The sequence below is a fragment of the Schistocerca nitens genome, chromosome 3 (genome assembly GCF_023898315.1).
Source record: "Schistocerca nitens isolate TAMUIC-IGC-003100 chromosome 3, iqSchNite1.1, whole genome shotgun sequence".
In the NCBI taxonomy this organism is placed as follows: Eukaryota; Metazoa; Arthropoda; class Insecta; order Orthoptera; family Acrididae; genus Schistocerca; species Schistocerca nitens.
In genome coordinates this window covers 53,925,887-53,944,565 of record NC_064616.1, presented here as the reverse complement: position 1 = coordinate 53,944,565, position 18,679 = coordinate 53,925,887, and the positions used below count along the sequence as shown (strand labels likewise).

Genomic DNA, 18,679 nt, shown 5'->3' with positions numbered 1-18,679 from the left:
AGGATGTGGTTCACTTGTTCCAGTATGGGGCGGTGAGAGGACTGGGGCATGTGGGGAAATGGAAAAGAAGATCTGTTTGGGGACTAGGTTGGGGAATAGTGTCTGGCTGTGAATACGATGGTGAGACGACCTTCAGCATACTGGGCAAGGCACTACAGACACACTGTCCCTGGGTGGCCATACTGTATGGGAGGGATTTTTTTCGATGGAAGGGATGGTAGCTGTCGAAATGCAGGTACTGTTGGTGGCTGATGAGTTTAATGTGGTCAGAGGTGTCATTGGAGCCTTCAGAAAGGAGGGGGTCAACATCCAGGATGGTGGCTTGCTTGATTGAGAAGGACCAGGTGAAGCAGATGGGAGAGAAGGTGTCAAGATTGTGATGGAATGGCGAGAGGGAGTCTTGGCCTGAGTCCAGATCATGAAGATATTATCAATGAACCTGAATCATATCACGGGTTTGAGGTTTTGGGCCGCAAGGAATGTTTCCTCTAGATGGCCCATAAACAGTTTGACATAGGAAGGTTCCATGTAAGTGCCTATGGCTGTGCTGCGGCTTCGTTTGTATACCTTTCTTTCAAAGAAGAAGTAGTTGTATGTTAGAATAAAGTTAGTCAGTTGGAAAAGACCATGGGCATGAGAGATGATGATGTATAAGCATGTGGCAGCAACAGTGATGAGTAGGGATCCAGGACGTAAAGGGGTGGAGATGGCGGAGAGTCAGTAAAAGAAGTAGTTGATATCATTGACATGGGAGGCTAGATTCTGGGCAATTGGTTAGAGGTATTGGTAAATGAGAGCTGAAATTCTACCAGTGGTGGCCCAATAACCAGCTACAATGAGATGTCCAGATTTTGTGGTTTTTGGAGCGCATGTAGAACGTTGGTGTGCAAGGTGTCATAGGACTGAGGAGGCACATGGATTCAGGTGAGAAGTTCTGGTTGGTTGGTTGGTTGTTTTGGGGAAGGAGATCAGACAGCGAGGTCATCGGTCTCATTGGATTAGGGAAGGACTTGGAAGGAAGTCGGCCGTGCCCTTTGAAAGGAACCATCCCGGCATTTGCCTGGAGTGATTTAGGGAAATCACGCAAAACCTAAATCAGGATGGCCGGACGCGGGATTGAACCGTCATCCTCCTGAATGCGAGTCCAGTGTCTAACCACTGCGCCACCTCGCTCGGTGAGAAGTTCTGGGAAAGGCCTGAGGTTTTAAGCAGTGATTTGAGGTTATGTTGGACTTCTGGGATGGGATCATTCTGGCAGAGTTTCTAGGTGGAGGAGTCACATAATTGGCAGAGGCCTTCTGCTCGGTAGTCACTGCAATTCATAACAAAGTGGTGAAACCTTTGTCTGCAGGTAGGATAATCAGGTCAGGATTTGTTTTGAGGTGGTTTATGGCTGTCCTTATCTACTGAAAGGTTGATGTTCTTAGGAAGGGACCTGGGGAGGATGGTGAGGTCAAGTTGGACTTGAGGAATCCTGGAAGGTAACCAGGGGGTGATTAGATGGGAGAAGGGTGAGGATCACTGTTGGATGGTGGTATGAACTGAACTGGGAGAGGCAGCATTCAATGTTGGGATTAGGTTCGCTTTGGTTGGAGGGATTGATAGCACAGAAGTGTTTTCATTGCAGGAATCAGAGCAAGGGGAGTCGGTGGATGGAATAAGTTGGATAGTGGTTCCCCAAGGGAGCAGTAGGATATCAGCACATAGGATAACTTATGTAGCTGGTCGCTGGAATGCTCCTCCAGATGCTAGAGAGGAAGGGATTCAATTTCAGAGAGGTGTTATAAGTAGTAGGGATTGCACAGTAGCAGTATCTTGTGGAAGGAGCAGAGGTTGCAGTACCAGGTTTCTAAGGGCCAGGGACTTGTGGAATCTGTAAAGGTGAAGGTCATTGTGAAAGGAGAGATGTGACTCAGAGAAAGGAATTTTTATGGTTAGACAGTTTTTTTTTGGGGGGGGGGGAGGGGGGATTTAATGGTTCAGATAATATTTAAGAACAGGAAGTGGGACTGAGAGTTTTAACCAGGGAAAGGGATACTGAACCGGTGCAGAAAGATGGAGCAGGAGTCCACTGTGACATGGATGGCGTTTGGAAAACGGAAATTATGTGGAAATGGGCAAATGAAGGTGTTAGATGGTTGAGAGGGGAGCTGGATAACAGAAAAGACATGTACAAATATGTACAGACATGCAAAAACATGCACAAATACGTAAGAACCACCTCTGCTCCCTCTGCAAGAAACTGCTACTGTAAAATCTCTATTACACACATCACATCTTTGAAATTGAATCCCTTGCTCTCTAGCACCTAGAAGAGCATCCCAGACACCACCTCCATACGTTATCCAACCTGCTGACGTCAACCTCATAGCACCCAGACCCTGCCTACCTGACCTTTTCAGCCTACCACATTCCCAAAAACTCCCTACAACACTCCACTAAATCCAGAGCCGAAAGATTCCCAGAACACTGTTGTTAACATCTCCACCAAAACCAAAGGCCTCATCTTTAGCCCTACACCCAAATTTAACTATGTTTAACTTGGCAAAGATCTACTCTCCTTCTCCCAATTCCTGCAATGGAAACATTTCTTTGCCACCAATACCTCCAACCAAAGCTAACCTAATCCCAAAATTGAGAGCTTCCTCTCCCAGTTCACACCACCATCTAATCATGTGCCCGTCCTCCCCCATTCCTCCCCCCCCCCCCCAGTTACCTTCCAGGAATCCCTTACCTCCATCTTGGCCACACCATCCTCCCCTAGGTCTCTTACTAATACCATCAACCTTTCAGTATAAGGAAGAACAGCCATAGACAACATCAAAACAAATTCTGACCTGATCATTCTACCTGCAGATAAAAATTTCACCGCTTATTTTATGAATCGCAGTGACTACCTGGCAAAAGGCCTCTGCCAATTATCTGACTTCTCCACCTATGAACTCAGCCAGAGTGATCCCATTCCAGAAGCCCAACATGACCCCCAATCCCAGCTTAAAGCCTTTGGCCCTTGGCAGAACGTCCCCCCCCTGAAAATATTTCCTTTCTCACCCCTATGACACACCATACCCTACCTGCTACATGCTCCCCAAAATCTACAAACCCAGCAATCCTGGATACACCATTGAAGCTGGCTATTGTGCCACCACTGAAAGAATTTCAGCTGCCAGTGACCAACATCTCCAACCAATTGCCGAAAACCTAACTTCCCACTATGATACCAACCACATCGTACATCGAATCTCCACCATCGCCACCCCTTTACCTCATGAACCCTACTCATCACTGTTGATGCCAGATCCTTGAAACACCAACATCCCTCGTGCCCATGGTCTTGCTGCTATTGAACATTATCTTTCCCAATGTGCTTCACACTTTAAACCCACTACCTCATTCATCATGCACCTCACTAACTTTATCCTGACATGCAACTACTTCTCCTTTGAAGGGAAGGCCGGCCTGGGTGGCCGAGCGGTTCTAGGCGCTACAGTCTGGAACCGCGCGACCGCTACGGTCGCAGGTTCGAATCCTGCCTCGGGAATGGATGTGTCTGATGTCCTTAGGTTAGTTAGGTTTAATTAGTTCTAAGTTCTAGGGGACTGATGACCTCAGATGTTAAGTCCCATAGTGCTCAGAGCCATTTGAACCATTTTTTTTGAAGGGAAGGTATACAAACAAATCCAGGGCAGAGCCATAGGCACTGGCACAGCACTCTCCTATGCCAAACTGTTTATGAGCCATCTAGAGAAAACATTTCTAGCCTTCCAAAACCCCCAAACCCCTAGTCTGGTTTAGATTTGTTGATATCTCCATGAGGTGGACTCAGGGCAAAGACAGTTTATCCTAGTTAATTTACAACATCAAACCTTCTCTCCCATCCACTTCACCTGGTTCTCCTCAACCCAGCAGGCTGCCTTCCTGGATGTTGACCTCCTAGTCCCTGATAGCTCCATCTTTACCTCTGTCCACATTAAAACCACCAACCGCCAACAGTACCTACATTTCGACAGCTGTCAGTCCTTTCACACCAAAAAATCCCTCCTATACCGATTGGCCATCTGGGTATGCCATATCTGCAGTGACAAGAAGCCCCTGGCCCAGTATGCTGATGGTGTCACCAAGGCCTTCACACACAGGCACTATTCCGCAGACCTACATCGCAAACATATCTCTTGCACCATTTCCCACACACATCCCAATCCTCCCGCCACCCCAAAAAATCAGCTACAAAAGAGTGCCCCTTCATCAACCGATACTACCCTCGATTGGAATAATTGAACCACATTCTTCGTCAGGACTTTGATTACCCATCATCGTGTCTTGAAATGAGGGACATCCTTCCCAAGACCCTTCCCACGCCTCCTAATTCAGTGTTCTGTTGCCTAGTCAACTTCCACAACATCCTAGTCCACCCCCATGCCACTCCCAATCCTAACCCCAAACCCTTTCGACAGGGACCATATCTCTATGGAAGACCCAGTTGCAAGGCCTGCCCAATCCACCCACAGCTTAGCCTACCCCATCAGAGTGTCATATACCAACTCTGTGGCAAACATTGCACAAACTTTTATGTTGGTATGACTACCAACCACCTGTTGTCAAGAACAAAATTAACCATCCAGTGGCACAACATGCGGCTGAGCATAACATGCTCAATTTCAATGGCTGCTTCATGAACTGAGTCATCTGGATCCTCCCCTCCACTACCAACTTCTCTGAACTACACATATGGGCGTTATCCTTACGAGACATCTTCCTCTCCCATAATTGTCCTGGCCTCGACATCAGGTAACCCACTCTCTCTTCTTTCTCCACCCAAATGGTTTCATATTCCTCTGCCCTGTCACCACCTCCCAATTCATGTCTCCATGTCACCTTCAGTATGTGCCAGTTCCCACCAGCTGCTACAATTATATCTGCTATCCCTCCCTCCTGCATTCCTAGCCAGCAAACCAGCTACCCTTTGAGCGGCTAGCCATCGTCTGCAGTCCCTCTCTGTGCCTCCCACCTCCCTCACCCACCCCACCCGACACTACCCCACCACAACCAGCCCACCTGCCACAAAACAGCATTTGCACTGTTACTCATTCCTAAAATTACTTGGCTCAAATGGCATTTTTGCAACATGGTGCAAAGTATGATGCTTCTCTTGAGCAGCTACCAATAGCATAAATATTCTTGGCATTTAAGAGCATCCTATATGACTAACTATAAAGATGATTTGCTTTTTTAGTACTGTCCTCAGCCAGACCACATGTGAGATGTATGCCTGCAGAGTTCTCATTTGATAATTGTTTTATAATATGCATATCTTGCATTCTGTAAGAAACAACAGTGGTGTCCTTCTCACAGTATTTTCCAGCGAACTGACACATATGGTGCTACTGCTGAATGGCAGGCACAAGGTGATGGTATGGGTGGTGTTCTTGTCATTCAACAGCAGCACTGTGCATGTCAATTTCTTGGAAAATATTGTAATCAAAGTTATGACACACCACTGCATCTTTCACAACTGACACTTACTTACATTTTGTGACCAACATTCTTCATTTGAGATTTTAACAAAACACTCCCTTTACTCAGTTATAATGTCATCACTTTTCATACAAATATACTATTTTTATCTTTTTTTAAATTGTGGTTTGTTGGATTTGGGCAGGTCAGTAAGTAAGTGAAAAATGGGTAACATATTTTTAATTTCTCTTAGTGTTATGTTATACATGATCTTACTTTCTGTATATGTTCCAATGGCACATTGTATAGACAGTAAGTTTTTATTGATGGTTTCGTCATGGTAAAACCATGATAGCCATAAAGCAAATCTTATACATCAAAGAATTGATCAAACATGAACCCACTTTAACATTTACTGCATACAGTGGATTAGAATGAGTGTTCAGCTTCTTGGGTAGATATAACAACCATTCAACACTTAATAGCACTGTGGGAGTAGAAGTGTGACAACTGTTTGAGTATAGTATGTTCTCTTTGGTCGATAAAGCAGATTGTTGTTTAGTTCCTCTCTGGTACTACTTGAATCACTCATGTTATATAGGCACATCAATGCTGTGTAATTATTTGGAAGATGTAAATAAATTGAGTCCTTACTTAGCAATTGTGAGTTAATATTATTTATTGTGGTTAACTTCAAGACACACTGATGACACAGAGAATAAAAATTGACACTAAATAACAAGAAATTAAAAGTGAACCAACAATGCCTCCAATGACTGACGCAGGCAACATTTAAAGTAACACCACTTCAGGTAACATTTAAAGCAACTTCTAATGGTGAAGGCCCAATTTCTGCAAAGTTTTGGATTTCCCATAGCAGTGACAAACATTCTACCTATCGCTGCAATGTTCCAACTATGCTGTGAAGTGAAAAGGAAATTCCATGATATTTACCACAGCAACCATAATTATTGTTTTGTATGCTGGAGATTTTATGTGCTGCATATGGTGTTTAAAGTGATGAATTGCAATTTATACTGACAGTCTTCAACTCTCAGAAATTGCTTCTAGTGTCAGATGTTATTAAAACCATGTCATAGCAAAACAAATGATGCTGAGCTTTCCAACACATCCTGGACACACTCAAATAACAGATTGCTGAGAAGCAAGATGAGACAACTCTGTGCTAAACAAGCAGACATTACCATTCTACAATTCCACTGCTCCATACCTTGCAATGATAAAAAAAAAGAACGGTAAGTGAAGCAATGCTCACCCGAATGCTGGTTTCACACCACTTCACGTGCACAGGATACGAAGTACATTGCACCTTGCATTTATCCAAAAGCAAACAGTGACCTATTATTAGGTGCATCAGGCTGCAAGAACATTTATAAGCATCTGTCTGTCAATGAACACAACACTGCCAAATTCGCCACACACCAACATACCTCTGCACCAGCTGCCAAAACAAAGTGGCACCCACATGACAGTTTCTTGACAAGTGGCTACTATCAAACAACTAGAAACAATGGCATTGTGGCCACCAACCCATACAGACCAGGCAAATGTTTTTAATGAATACTAATGAATGTACATAACAGACAAGCAATAGTCTCATACATATCTGGTGGACTCTGAGTCTGACATGAGCACCCTAATGGCAATGCTGCATCTAAAGAGAAAGTCTCACACACGTGTACAGCTTACTGAAGCTAATAATTAACCTGTTTTGACTTAAAATGAATTCAAAACTATGGTGGAATGGAATTCTGTGCTGGCTGATGTATCTGAGTTTATGTTAAGTGCCAGTTTCCTACACTGTTACAGCTTGGAAATCACCCTACGCGCAACATGGCTTCAAATGGTGACAGAAATGGTTACACAGAAATTAGGCAAGGCTTCCAGAAATAGTAGCATTTTCCACACAAACTCACACTCTAGACTGAGCACACATTTGCAAGATGTGAAGCACAAAATATTGCACCACACTGGGATCACACCTTGTCTACCAATTGGCCAGAAACTGTGATGATTAGCTCCAGTAAAATATGCCACAACAAAAACAGCAATCAAAGAACTGCTTCAAGCAGGAATAATCTGCAGATCGAACAGATCCTGGACGTTTCTACTGCATCTCAATAAAATGAAAGATGTAACATGGAGGCTGTGCAGGATTACCATGCACTAAATGTTTGCACCTTACCAGACTGCTACCTTATTCCCCATATTAAAGACTTTAAAAGTGCACTACCTGGAGCAACCATATTCAGTGTTATAGACTTCAGAAATGCTTACAACCAAATTCTGGTGGCACAACAGGATGTTCTGAAGACTGCAATAAAGTCTTTCAGTCTGTTTGAATATCTACAAGTGCCTTTTTGGCTGAAACATGCTGCACAGTCCTGGAGACAATTTGCAGATAAAGTGCTGCATGAACTACTTTTCTGTATCATCTACCTTAATGATGTACTACACGTATGAACATCAGCTGAACATGATAACCATTTACAAATTGTATTTAATAGGCTAGCAGACAACGGTTTGATATTGAATGACAACAACAAGTTTGTGCTCTGGAAATAACAAGTGCAATTCTTAGGTCACAGTTTCTGCAGTAGGCATCTGTTCCCTTAAGCTGCAAATATTTTTAGGAATGGTCAGTTTTTATCGATGACACATGCCAAGAACAGCTGCAATGCAGGCACCCCTGACAGTAGCTTTGGCGGGCCACAACACCGCTGGTTGCCACCCACTGATTTGGACCATGGAAATGCAGTGCACCTTCAAACAGGTAAAGGTCAGAAAACTTCCTGGCAGATTACAACTGTGTGCCCGACCGAGACTCAAACTCGGGACCTTTGCCTTTCGCGGGCAAGTGCTCTACCAACTGAGCTACCGAAGCACGACTCACGCCCGGTACTCACAGCTTTACTTCTGCCAGTACCTCGTCTCCTACCTTCCAAACGTTACAGAAGCTCTCCTGCGAAGGTAGGAGACGAGGTACTGGCAGAAGTAAAGCTGTGAGTACCGGGCGTGAGTCGTGCTTCGGTAGCTCAGTTGGTAGAGCACTTGCCCGCGAAAGGCAAAGGTCCCGAGTTCGAGTCTCGGTCGGGCACACAGTTTTAATCTGCCAGGAAGTTTCATATCAGCGCACACTCCGCTGCAGAGTGAAAATTTCATTCCAGGTAAAGGTCAGCCTTGCTGTAAGTGTGGATGCTAGTCAGCTGGCAATTAGCATGGCACTCCAGCAATAAGTTAACGGTGTATGGCACCCCTGGATTTTTTTCCTGGCTTATGCTTCAGACCAGGTGGAGTGTTTATGATCATAAGTTGCTTGCAATATATGAGGCTATCCAGCACTTCCACTTGTACGTGGAAGCACGGGGGTGTTTGCAATATACACGGACCACAAACTCATCGCTTTTGCCTTAAAAAAATTTAAGTAAATGTTTCCCCACAGCAAATAGATTTTATCAGTTACTTTACTACAGATCTAAGACATGTAAAAGGGACAGGTAACACTGTTTCAGACTATTTTCTGAGGCTAAACACAATTTCACATACGACTGATTTTGATAAATTCACTGCAACACAAGTAGCTGATACACAGCTACAAAAACTTGTGCAAGACAAGGATATGCAGCTTAAAAAAGTGCCTCTTGTGTGATTTTTTAAAAAATCCACTGTTGCACTATGTCTCTAAGCATGCTCTTTAAGCCATTCATACCTGCTGTTTTTCACAAGCAAGTGTCTGACCCAGAAACCAAAAGGCCAGTTTTTTAAAATAACACACCAATTTTCTGAAATGACACATTATTTCTCAAACATCCACAATGACCTGGTAGGTCCATTGCCTCCATCTGGAGGACTGAAATATAATCTTACAGCACTGAGAAGTACACCAGAAGCTAGTCCTATCATATACTTTTCTGCAGAAACAACAAACAGGACATTCCTCACAGCAAGAACTGACTAGTTTGGCTGCTCAGTACATGTCGCAACATACTGAAGGCACCAGTTCAAATTTGCTCTACTTCTTGAACTCACTAAACACCACTAGTTACCACCCACGTAGCAATGGGATGGTAGAGTGCTGGCACATGACACTCAAAGCCGTACCTATTTTCTGTGACATGGCCTGGACAGCACTGCAATTTCCATCAGAGTTTTCCATATCACAACAGTCCCTACCCACACACAAATCACCATTCCTAATGTAACAACAGACAATTTTAAATGCTTTTCCCTACACCAGTATCCCACCATGGAAACACAAACATTTTCATTCTTAAGGATTTGAAGAAGTGTGTGTACATTATGCTGAGAACAGACGTTGCCCACTTGCCAGTACAACCTCCTTATTCTGGGCTTTACAAAGCTCTGAAGTGTAACAAAAATACTATGCAAATAAACTGCATTCTTGCTCAGTTATTTGAGCTCTTATTATTTATGGTGGTTAACTAACTCACAACACTAAAATAACACCAGCAGATAATCTGCAAAGTCAAACTAGAGTGTATTCTTAGGTAAAAAATTTAAGTCTACATTATCCCCTTTTTACACCTATCTCAAAAATAAAATCATCACATGACAGCATAAATGTCTCTGTAACTATAAAAAGCCTGCTACTTGGCTCATTATAAACAGGACTGATTTATGCATTTGTTAAATTATCAGTCATATAAAAGTTATTTAAAATTAAGCTGCTCTTACACTCTGATCATAAATTTCTTCATAGTTGTCTTCTTTGAGATCTTCAGCTTCTAGGACAGGAGTCTGACTGTTTGTAATATCAGACTGATTAGGGATCTGTATGGATGTAGCCAGGGCATCATCATATGATGGTGGAGACGGAAACTGTTTAGTTGAATCAGTGATGTCTTGTTGCTGACTTCGTTTTGATTTTGTACCTTGTTCTGTGTCCATAACTGGCGATTCACCTCTGTTTGGAATTAAGATGCTACTTGGAAGAAAACCTTGATTGGCTGCAACAGAATGCAAAGTTGTTAAATAACGGAAATATGAACTTTTTAAATGGTCTTAAAACATTACTGCCTGACGACACGCAACCCTAATTTTTTATTCTGTCGCTTTACCTACTATCCTTCAAAAATGGTTAGCCAAATTTGTACAATTTCTATACAAATTTCTTTACTGTAATTTAAAATAAGACTATTACAAATGCGAAAAAAATGTAACTTACCTCCATCATCTACAAACCACACTGAACTATCTCCCATGGGATTTTGTTTCTTTATAACTGCTACTAAATGCCCAGTGGAAACTGACAATTCTAATGGCTGTTTACTTGTGTATGATTTGGTAGTATAAAATAGTGTATCAACTCCATAACGATTTTTCAGATATGTCTTCTGACTGTCACTCTGAGTCAATGCAACCTGAAAGCATGGGAACATAATCACATATACATACATATATTTGCAAATGTTTTTAAAATTCTTACATATAGAGCTTAAGCTTATTCAAAATAGAAAATACACAATAATCCCAACCAACCAAAAAAAACCATTAGGAGACTCTTATGATACACATGACAAACTATTAAACATGTGATTTTAAGTGAAAAAATAAAGCTGTAATTGCTATGAAACTAACTGTCAAAATGAGCTAATTATTTTCTATGTCTTTAGTAAATACAATTATTACAATACAATAACTTTGAAATTTTGTAACTTCACTTGATGCCCCGAAGAGTCCTTGTAGAATTTCTCAGTATCGCTTGGTGTTACAACTGTTTGAGTACCAGAGGAACATGATCATCCCCAGTATATTTTATCACAAAAGCACTGTAAGAAAGGCAGGTCTACAAGCCTCCACCATGCTTTCTAAAGGATTTTCGACAATGAATTGAAGAAGATAGGATCTGTTATCTCTGAAGTCACAGTCTTTTATAACACCAGTGTTCACAGAGATCAGGAGAGGGGCTTGCAGAGTTTCACTAGACCTCTATGAGATTGACGCTTGGAGTGCATGTTCAAAAACAGCACTTACTAATAACATTGTTACTCAGCACCAAATAAGCAATAAAAAAGAAAAGAACAGTGATACTTTCTTTACAAATCACTTACAGAGTGAAATGTAATGGGATATAGTCCAGCAAGCGTAGTGACTATGTCACAGATCCACTCACTCAATCAAACAATCAGGAAATGTCTCATCACAAAAGGTGTGCACTATGCTGGTGTAATGTGCAGGGACACACCCTGCAAAAGGATAGTTGTCAATAGAGACTGGAATCACAAAGGACATTATCTTCCAGCATATCTGGTTGAGAGGTACAGGTCATAGAAATCTGATGATGATGATGAAAAGTGCAATGACGTCAGAATTCATGGAGTAGTATTACACATTCAACACCTCACAAACTGAAATCCTGGCCTGCAACATCTATAAGAGCAATCCAGGCACCACCTCCATAAATTATTATCTGACTTATTGATATCCTACTCCAACCTCATCACACTACTATCCATTTACACTATCTTTCCCCAGCAAACCCCCTCATCAATCCACCATAGCACCCAGACCCTGCCGTGCTGATCTTTTTTGTTTGCCATAGCCTCTAAGACTTCCTCCCAACTTTCATGAAACCCAGAACCTTAACAAACCCAAAACACTGTTGTCAGCCCATCCACCAAAAAACTCAATTTTATAGAAGTTTCAGTCCCATTGAAAGGTCTCACCTTCAGCACCACATTCAAGGTCAACCACGATGGGCTTGTCAGAGACCTACTCTTTCTCTTGGGAGCCTTACAGAGGGAACACTTCTTTCCTACCAATCCCTCCAACTCAAGTTAACTTAATCCCAACAGTGAACCTTGCCCATCCCAGTTTAAACCAATATCCAACAGGAATCCTCCTCCCCCTCCCACCTAACTACCAACTGGTTGCCTTCCACAGGAATTCCTTAACCGCCAATTGGCCTCATCATCCTTGCCCACGCGCCTTCCCAAGCACACAAATGTCTAAACAGAAGAAAGAACAGCCATTCACAACCTCAAGACAGACCCTGATTTAATCATCCTCTCTCCAGACAAAGGGTCCACCACCGCCTTGATGAACTGTTCTATCTAACAGAATGCTTCTGCCAACTGTTTTCACCCCCTCCTACAAGCTCTACCATAGTGATCCAATCCCAGAAATCCAACATAACTTGCAATCACTACTCACATATTTAGGCCTATCCTAGAATCTATCTCCCTCCTCACACCAATGTACCATCAACCATTCACCTTCTACATGTTTCCCATAATCCATGAACCCAACACTCCTGGATCCTTCATTGTGGCTGGTTACCATGCTCCAACTGAAAGAATCTCAGCTCTTGTCGACCAATACCTTCAACCAGTTGCCTACAGCTTAGTCTGTCATATGAAAAATACAAATCAGTTCCTTTTCCGAATTGTGAACATCCCCACCCCATTACCATCTGAATCCCTATGCATCACTGTTGATAACACCTCCCTTACACCAGCATCCCTCATGCCAATGTTGTTCTGACTCCAAACCCACAACCTCATGACTTATACTGCTTACCAATGGCAGCCTCACACACAAATACTACTTCTTTGAGGGGAAGACATATAAAAAAACCTATGGCACAGTCATGGGCACCCGTATGGCACCCTCCTAAGCCAACCTGTTTATGGATCATATACAGGAAACATTTCTAGCCTCCCAAACGCCTTGCCTGGTTCATATTCATAGATGATATCTTCATTATCTAGACCCAGGGCCAATACTCCAGCTTTCTAATGGTTCCATCCATATCAAACCCACTAACCACCAACACTACCTTCATTGAGGCAGATGTTATATCTTCTACAGCAGAAAAATCATTCCCATTAACCTGAACATCTATGGAGTGTGTGTCTGCAGTGACACTGCAAGTTAATGTGGGCAGAGGTTATACTCAACAAAGTGAATAAATTAATAACTGGCTCCTTTTATCAACACTCCCATTCAGATGATATAGTTGCTGTGGGTTGAAGGAAAAACTGAGTCATTTCAAATAGGTACTTGACTCACACAGTTCTAGTTATAGGTAACTTCACTCTGCCATTGACATTTTTAAAGTCAGTGGCAGGCAGAAAACACCATTTGAAACTGTACTAAATGCACTCCCTGAAAATTAGTTCCGGAGCCCACACAAATTGTAAATGGTTGCGATAACATACTACACCTCTTACAACAAACCATCCTGAGCAAATAGAGAGCATCGTGATGGATACCATCATGAATTGGTTGCGATAACATACTACACCTCTTACAACAAACCATCCTGAGCAAACAGAGAGCATCATGATTGATACCATGAGGTGGTTGTAGCGAGACTGAATACCATAACACCCAAAGCCACCAAAAATAAATGCAGAATATATCTACTTACAAAAGCAGATAAAAATTCACTTCATGATTTTCTGAGAGACAATCACCATTTCTTCCAAACTAACTATGTACGTGAAAACCAAATGTAGCTTAAATTCGTAGAAATAGTATTGTGGGCAACAGAGAGGCAAACCAAAATGGAACACATCCCTCATCATACACAAAACAGGTCAGGATACTACTGCAAATACAACAAAAGAAGTGTGCCAGATTTAAAAAAAAATACACCACCTCCAAGATTGGCAATGTTTTAAAGAAACTTGAAATTTAGCATGGACTTTAATGTGAGATGTTTTTCATAGTTTCTACAGTGATACTCTGACTGAAAATCCAAAGATAGCCAACATGAGTAACTTAGAAGTAGATACCTTCGGTGAATCAAAGCAACTTGTTACTTGATAGAGCCAAGTCTTCTGGTCCAGACTGTATACCAATTAGATTCCTTTCAGAGTATGTTGATGTAATAACTCCATATTTAATGATCATATATAATTACTCACTTGACAAAATATCCATACCTAAGGACTGGAAAGTTGCACAGTCACACTAATACACAAGGAAGTAAATCGAAGTAATTCATGGAATTACAGACCAATATCACTGACAAGAATTTTCAGTATGATTTTGGAGCATATACTGCATTTGAATGTTATGAAACACTGGAGAAAATGATCCATTGACACACTGTCAGAATGGATTCAGAAAATATCACTCTTGTGAAACGCAACTGACACTTTGTTCACTCAAAGTAATGAGTGGTATAGACAGGAGATCTCAAGCTGATTCCATATTTCTGGATTTCCAGAAGGCTTTTGACACTATTCCTCACAACCAGTTACTAATCAAATTGTGTGTCTATGGAGTAACATCTCAGTTGTGTAATTGGATTCATGGTTTCCTGTCAGAAAGGACACAATTCTTAGTAACTAATGGGAAGTCATCAAGCAAAACTGAAATGATGTCTGACATTTCCCAAGGAAGTGTTACAGGTTCTCCACTCTTTCTAATCTATATAAACCATTTGGACGACAATGTGAACAGCCCTCTTAGCTTGCTTACTGATACCATATAGTAAAGTCATCATCAGGAGATCAATATGTTAGAAAAATATCTGTGTGGTGCAAAAAGTGGCAACTGACCCTGAACAGTAAAAAGTGTAAGGTCCTCCATATGAGTACTAAAAAGACTCCTTTAAACAACAAACAGGTGGTGAGGGTAGGAGCAAAGGAAGGACATCTGAGGGGAGTGTTTGCATTAAGAACAGAGCTCTGTTAAATAGAATCTCAACTACATTTCATGTTCAGGTTACACAAGGTCAACCTGGGGAAACTTCCAATTGATTGAAGGGGCCATTATGTCTACATTATGGAGTGGAACAGGAGAGTGCAGGGAGAAGGTGTATTGTCAGTTTGGGTAAATGTCACAAAGAGCAAGTCTCTTCTGGACCCACCATTCTGCTCTCATCTACCGTGACCCCATGTAACCATTTTCCCACATTTTCTAATCACCAAGGGCTGTACGTGATGTTCGCAAGGAGTCTCTCATCAGGAGTCCTCAATGGTGTGAACTATGCTTGCCCATAAACATGGGCTGGTTATGGAGAGTGAGCCACGAGAGCAGTTCCTTCGCCACAAAACAAATCTTGGCTGGAGAGAGAAAAATTTCCAGCCCAAAATTTGCAATAAAATATTTCTGAATTCCTTCAAGTATGTGGCCATCTCCACAATAATACAAATTTAAAGATCATGTTGTGCAACTTTTCAGTCTCCCCAAGTCTTCAACTATGCCTGCTTATTTTTACCACATATATGATACATGGCTATGTCGGAAAAGGTTATAATACGCAAGTAATTTTTGGAACATAGCAGCAACCTTTTTCCATTGGGGGATCATCTGATAGAAAACCACAAAACAGCCACTTGATCAGTTTTAGGGCATCCAACACTGTGGTTATCATCATTCCGCTTATTCCACAAGCAAACTTAGAATTTATACAAAGAATTGCATTGAAACTGATGAAATCATAGTGATAATCATTTGAAATTTTTTTATCAAATAAATATGCAAAAATAACTTAAAAACAGTTCATCAGATTCATATGGCTGCACAATTACTGTTATAAAAAAGGGAGAAGAACTAGTCAGTCATTTAGAAGTTACATTACGCTAATTTAATTGTCACCTACAATAGAGATTGCATCTAGCCAAGCCACTCAATGCCACATACAAACAACATTCTGGTAAAATATGGTGCTCTGTTATGGTAATCCATGTGCGTCACACGCTAGATGTTAATAATGCAGTAGGGAAACACTGGTTAAAGAGCAATTCCCTAGACAAAGACAAGCTAAAATAACCTCATTGTGTTTCACATGACTACAAATGGTCAGTTGAATCATTCAGAGTTTATTTTCATTCCTATCCAGCCAATCCCTTCCCCATATAACTGTAACTGTCTTTCTCACCAATTACATCACTGACTCCATGGGATTGTTGCACAATGTCACTGTGCTTTCTTCAGAAAACTTATTTGGTTACTCCTATAGTTTTTGATATGGATTCTGATATGCCTCAGTATACAACATAATTTCATTACTTCACTCTGTATTTGAAGACAGAGTAGGATGTCCTGGACATGCATCTCTACTGGACACATTCTCCTGATCATCTGCAGAGCAATCTACGAGTTAACAGCTGAGGAAAGTAACTGCATTGATGTATCTCATCTGGTTTAGAGACGTTAGGATAGGAAAAAAACCAAAGATGTTTACTTCAGCCGTAGGTGGATTATCAGCACATTGCATCTGAAGACAAGAGAATAGTCAACTAAGTCTGCTAGCTTGGAACCATAAGTGTACACTATACTGTCTACGTAGTGTTTGTTTGTAATGCATTGTAATTTATGCTTATTCTAATAGCCTAAGCCACAGCCACCAGCAATATCATATCTGGACTGCCAGAAGCCACAGTCAACATCCTATAGACAAAAGCATCCCTCCCCGTGTGCCTACTTCCATACCACCACATGTGCCTGCTTCCATACCGCAACTTTCACATGTCAATGAACAGGAACATCAGGAAGCTTCTGCAGTTTGATACAGTGCTGCCTGACAACAGACAGATGCCATTCACCGATCCAACTCCAGGCCTTTTCACGGTGACACACAAACACCACATTTGTGTGAAGTTAGTGTCAAGTGGCTGCATTTAAACCTGTACGTAGGCAGCCCAATATGTGTGACCCGCTGGGCAATGTAGCTGCACCCAAACTGTGTCAGCCACAGCCTTGGAGTTTTTGCCGTAACCGTGTCGCTCTCTGCCACTGCCGGGCATGGTGCTCGACTGCCCGGGACTTGGCACCCGATACCTTACCACAACCACTACAGAGCCTCTCGCCGTCTCCGGAGTCCCCCAGCCACCCACTGCCAGCCAATTGTTCAGAGTTTGACTCTGGGCAGCAATGAAACCTACCACAACGGCAGAAGGTGCTGCTGGACGCCCCATGCTGCGCTGCACCACAGTCGTGTGCAGTACTATGGATGCCACTGTCAACCCAGCTCCAGAGTGCCCACGACACCAAGTTATACGCCACCACCCGAGCAGTGCAGAATGTCCATGTACCGTGCCTTCCTTGCCTGCTGCTACAACTCCGAAATATTATGAGAGAATTCCATACTGCACCGAAGAGGAGGGCACACTCCAAAGACTGTGTAAGTTGAATAAATTCACAAATAATTGTTTTATGATCACTGCTGGTTTATCTGAAACTTCCCCACATGTCACAACTGTCTCCCAAACTATCTACGATCCCTACAACACCCAAGGTGGATTCGAGTGCATCCTGACGAACAAGAACTGGTCTACTTGTCACTCTTGTTTCTCCACAGCCACCTGAAAATCTTGCTTCTTCTGCACCATCACATTTTGCTGACAGGGACAGGATGGTTTGAGACTGATGGATCAATGACAGCAAAGAAGGTACACATAGTTCTGATGACAGAAGACTGCAAGTGGTGATTCAACTGGGATGGCAACATATGAGAGTAGTGGCACAGACTTTTATTTTTACTCGTGGGATCTGTATATTCCGTTATCTTTGTATCCTTGAAGCCCTGTATCTCATTTCTGTGTTATTCAGTACGAACAGCATAACTCGAGTCACATTTGACAAAGGCCTGAGGGTCGAATCCCTAATGTCAGTGATGTCAACACAACATAATTTCCAAAGGCATTCAGCCCTATGCACCAAGTCAGATGAACAGGTTTGTTGTGTTTGCCAGACGGTCATTACACAAGCCACTGATGTGAGTGCACCTAGCTTAAAAATAGGAAATCATGGGTGCTGAGAGGACTCAGGAAAAGGCCAAAGCAGCCACAAGTTTTTCTTGCAAATACAAATTTTGTACAGCAGAATGAGAAGTGTAAATAGTTAAAGGTTAGGTGACAGGTTGGAGGAGATTTTAGGGTAGCCTTAAATTATGTGGAATATTCGAATTTGGAACCTAGCATGTTTAATGATAAGAGACATAACCAGAGGTAGATCAGCACTGACCAACTAGAGCATGATCCAATAGCCACACTGGAATCAAATGGTTCAGATTTCATGTCTTTACATTGTACATGAATAGCACAAAGCAGCAATATGCTGAGATATCACATAGATGCAAAATGATTGTTAGACATCAGGACATCACATAAACCACGGAAGTAAATCTGCCAATGGTGTCTGTATAAATTCATTATTATGGGAGAGCATGACAAGAAAGTTTTATATATTTTTCTGAGGTTTATTATGGTCAGGAGGGTAGCCCAGG

At 42.1% G+C, this 18,679-nt stretch overlaps 1 protein-coding gene across 2 annotated transcripts in view; it reads right to left on the bottom strand.

Moving 5' to 3' along the window:
• The window catches only part of LOC126248010 (dynamin-binding protein-like), a 222,855-nt gene that overhangs the window by 31,713 nt on the left and 172,463 nt on the right, over positions 1-18,679 (bottom strand). For both annotated transcript variants that reach the window (XM_049948593.1, XM_049948592.1), the window contains exons 19-20: positions 10,661-10,856; positions 10,171-10,442 (exon numbers count right to left, since the gene is read on the bottom strand). In XM_049948593.1, the coding sequence (XP_049804550.1) occupies positions 10,171-10,442; positions 10,661-10,856 (468 nt within the window). The remainder of the gene's footprint in view (positions 1-10,170; positions 10,443-10,660; positions 10,857-18,679) is intronic.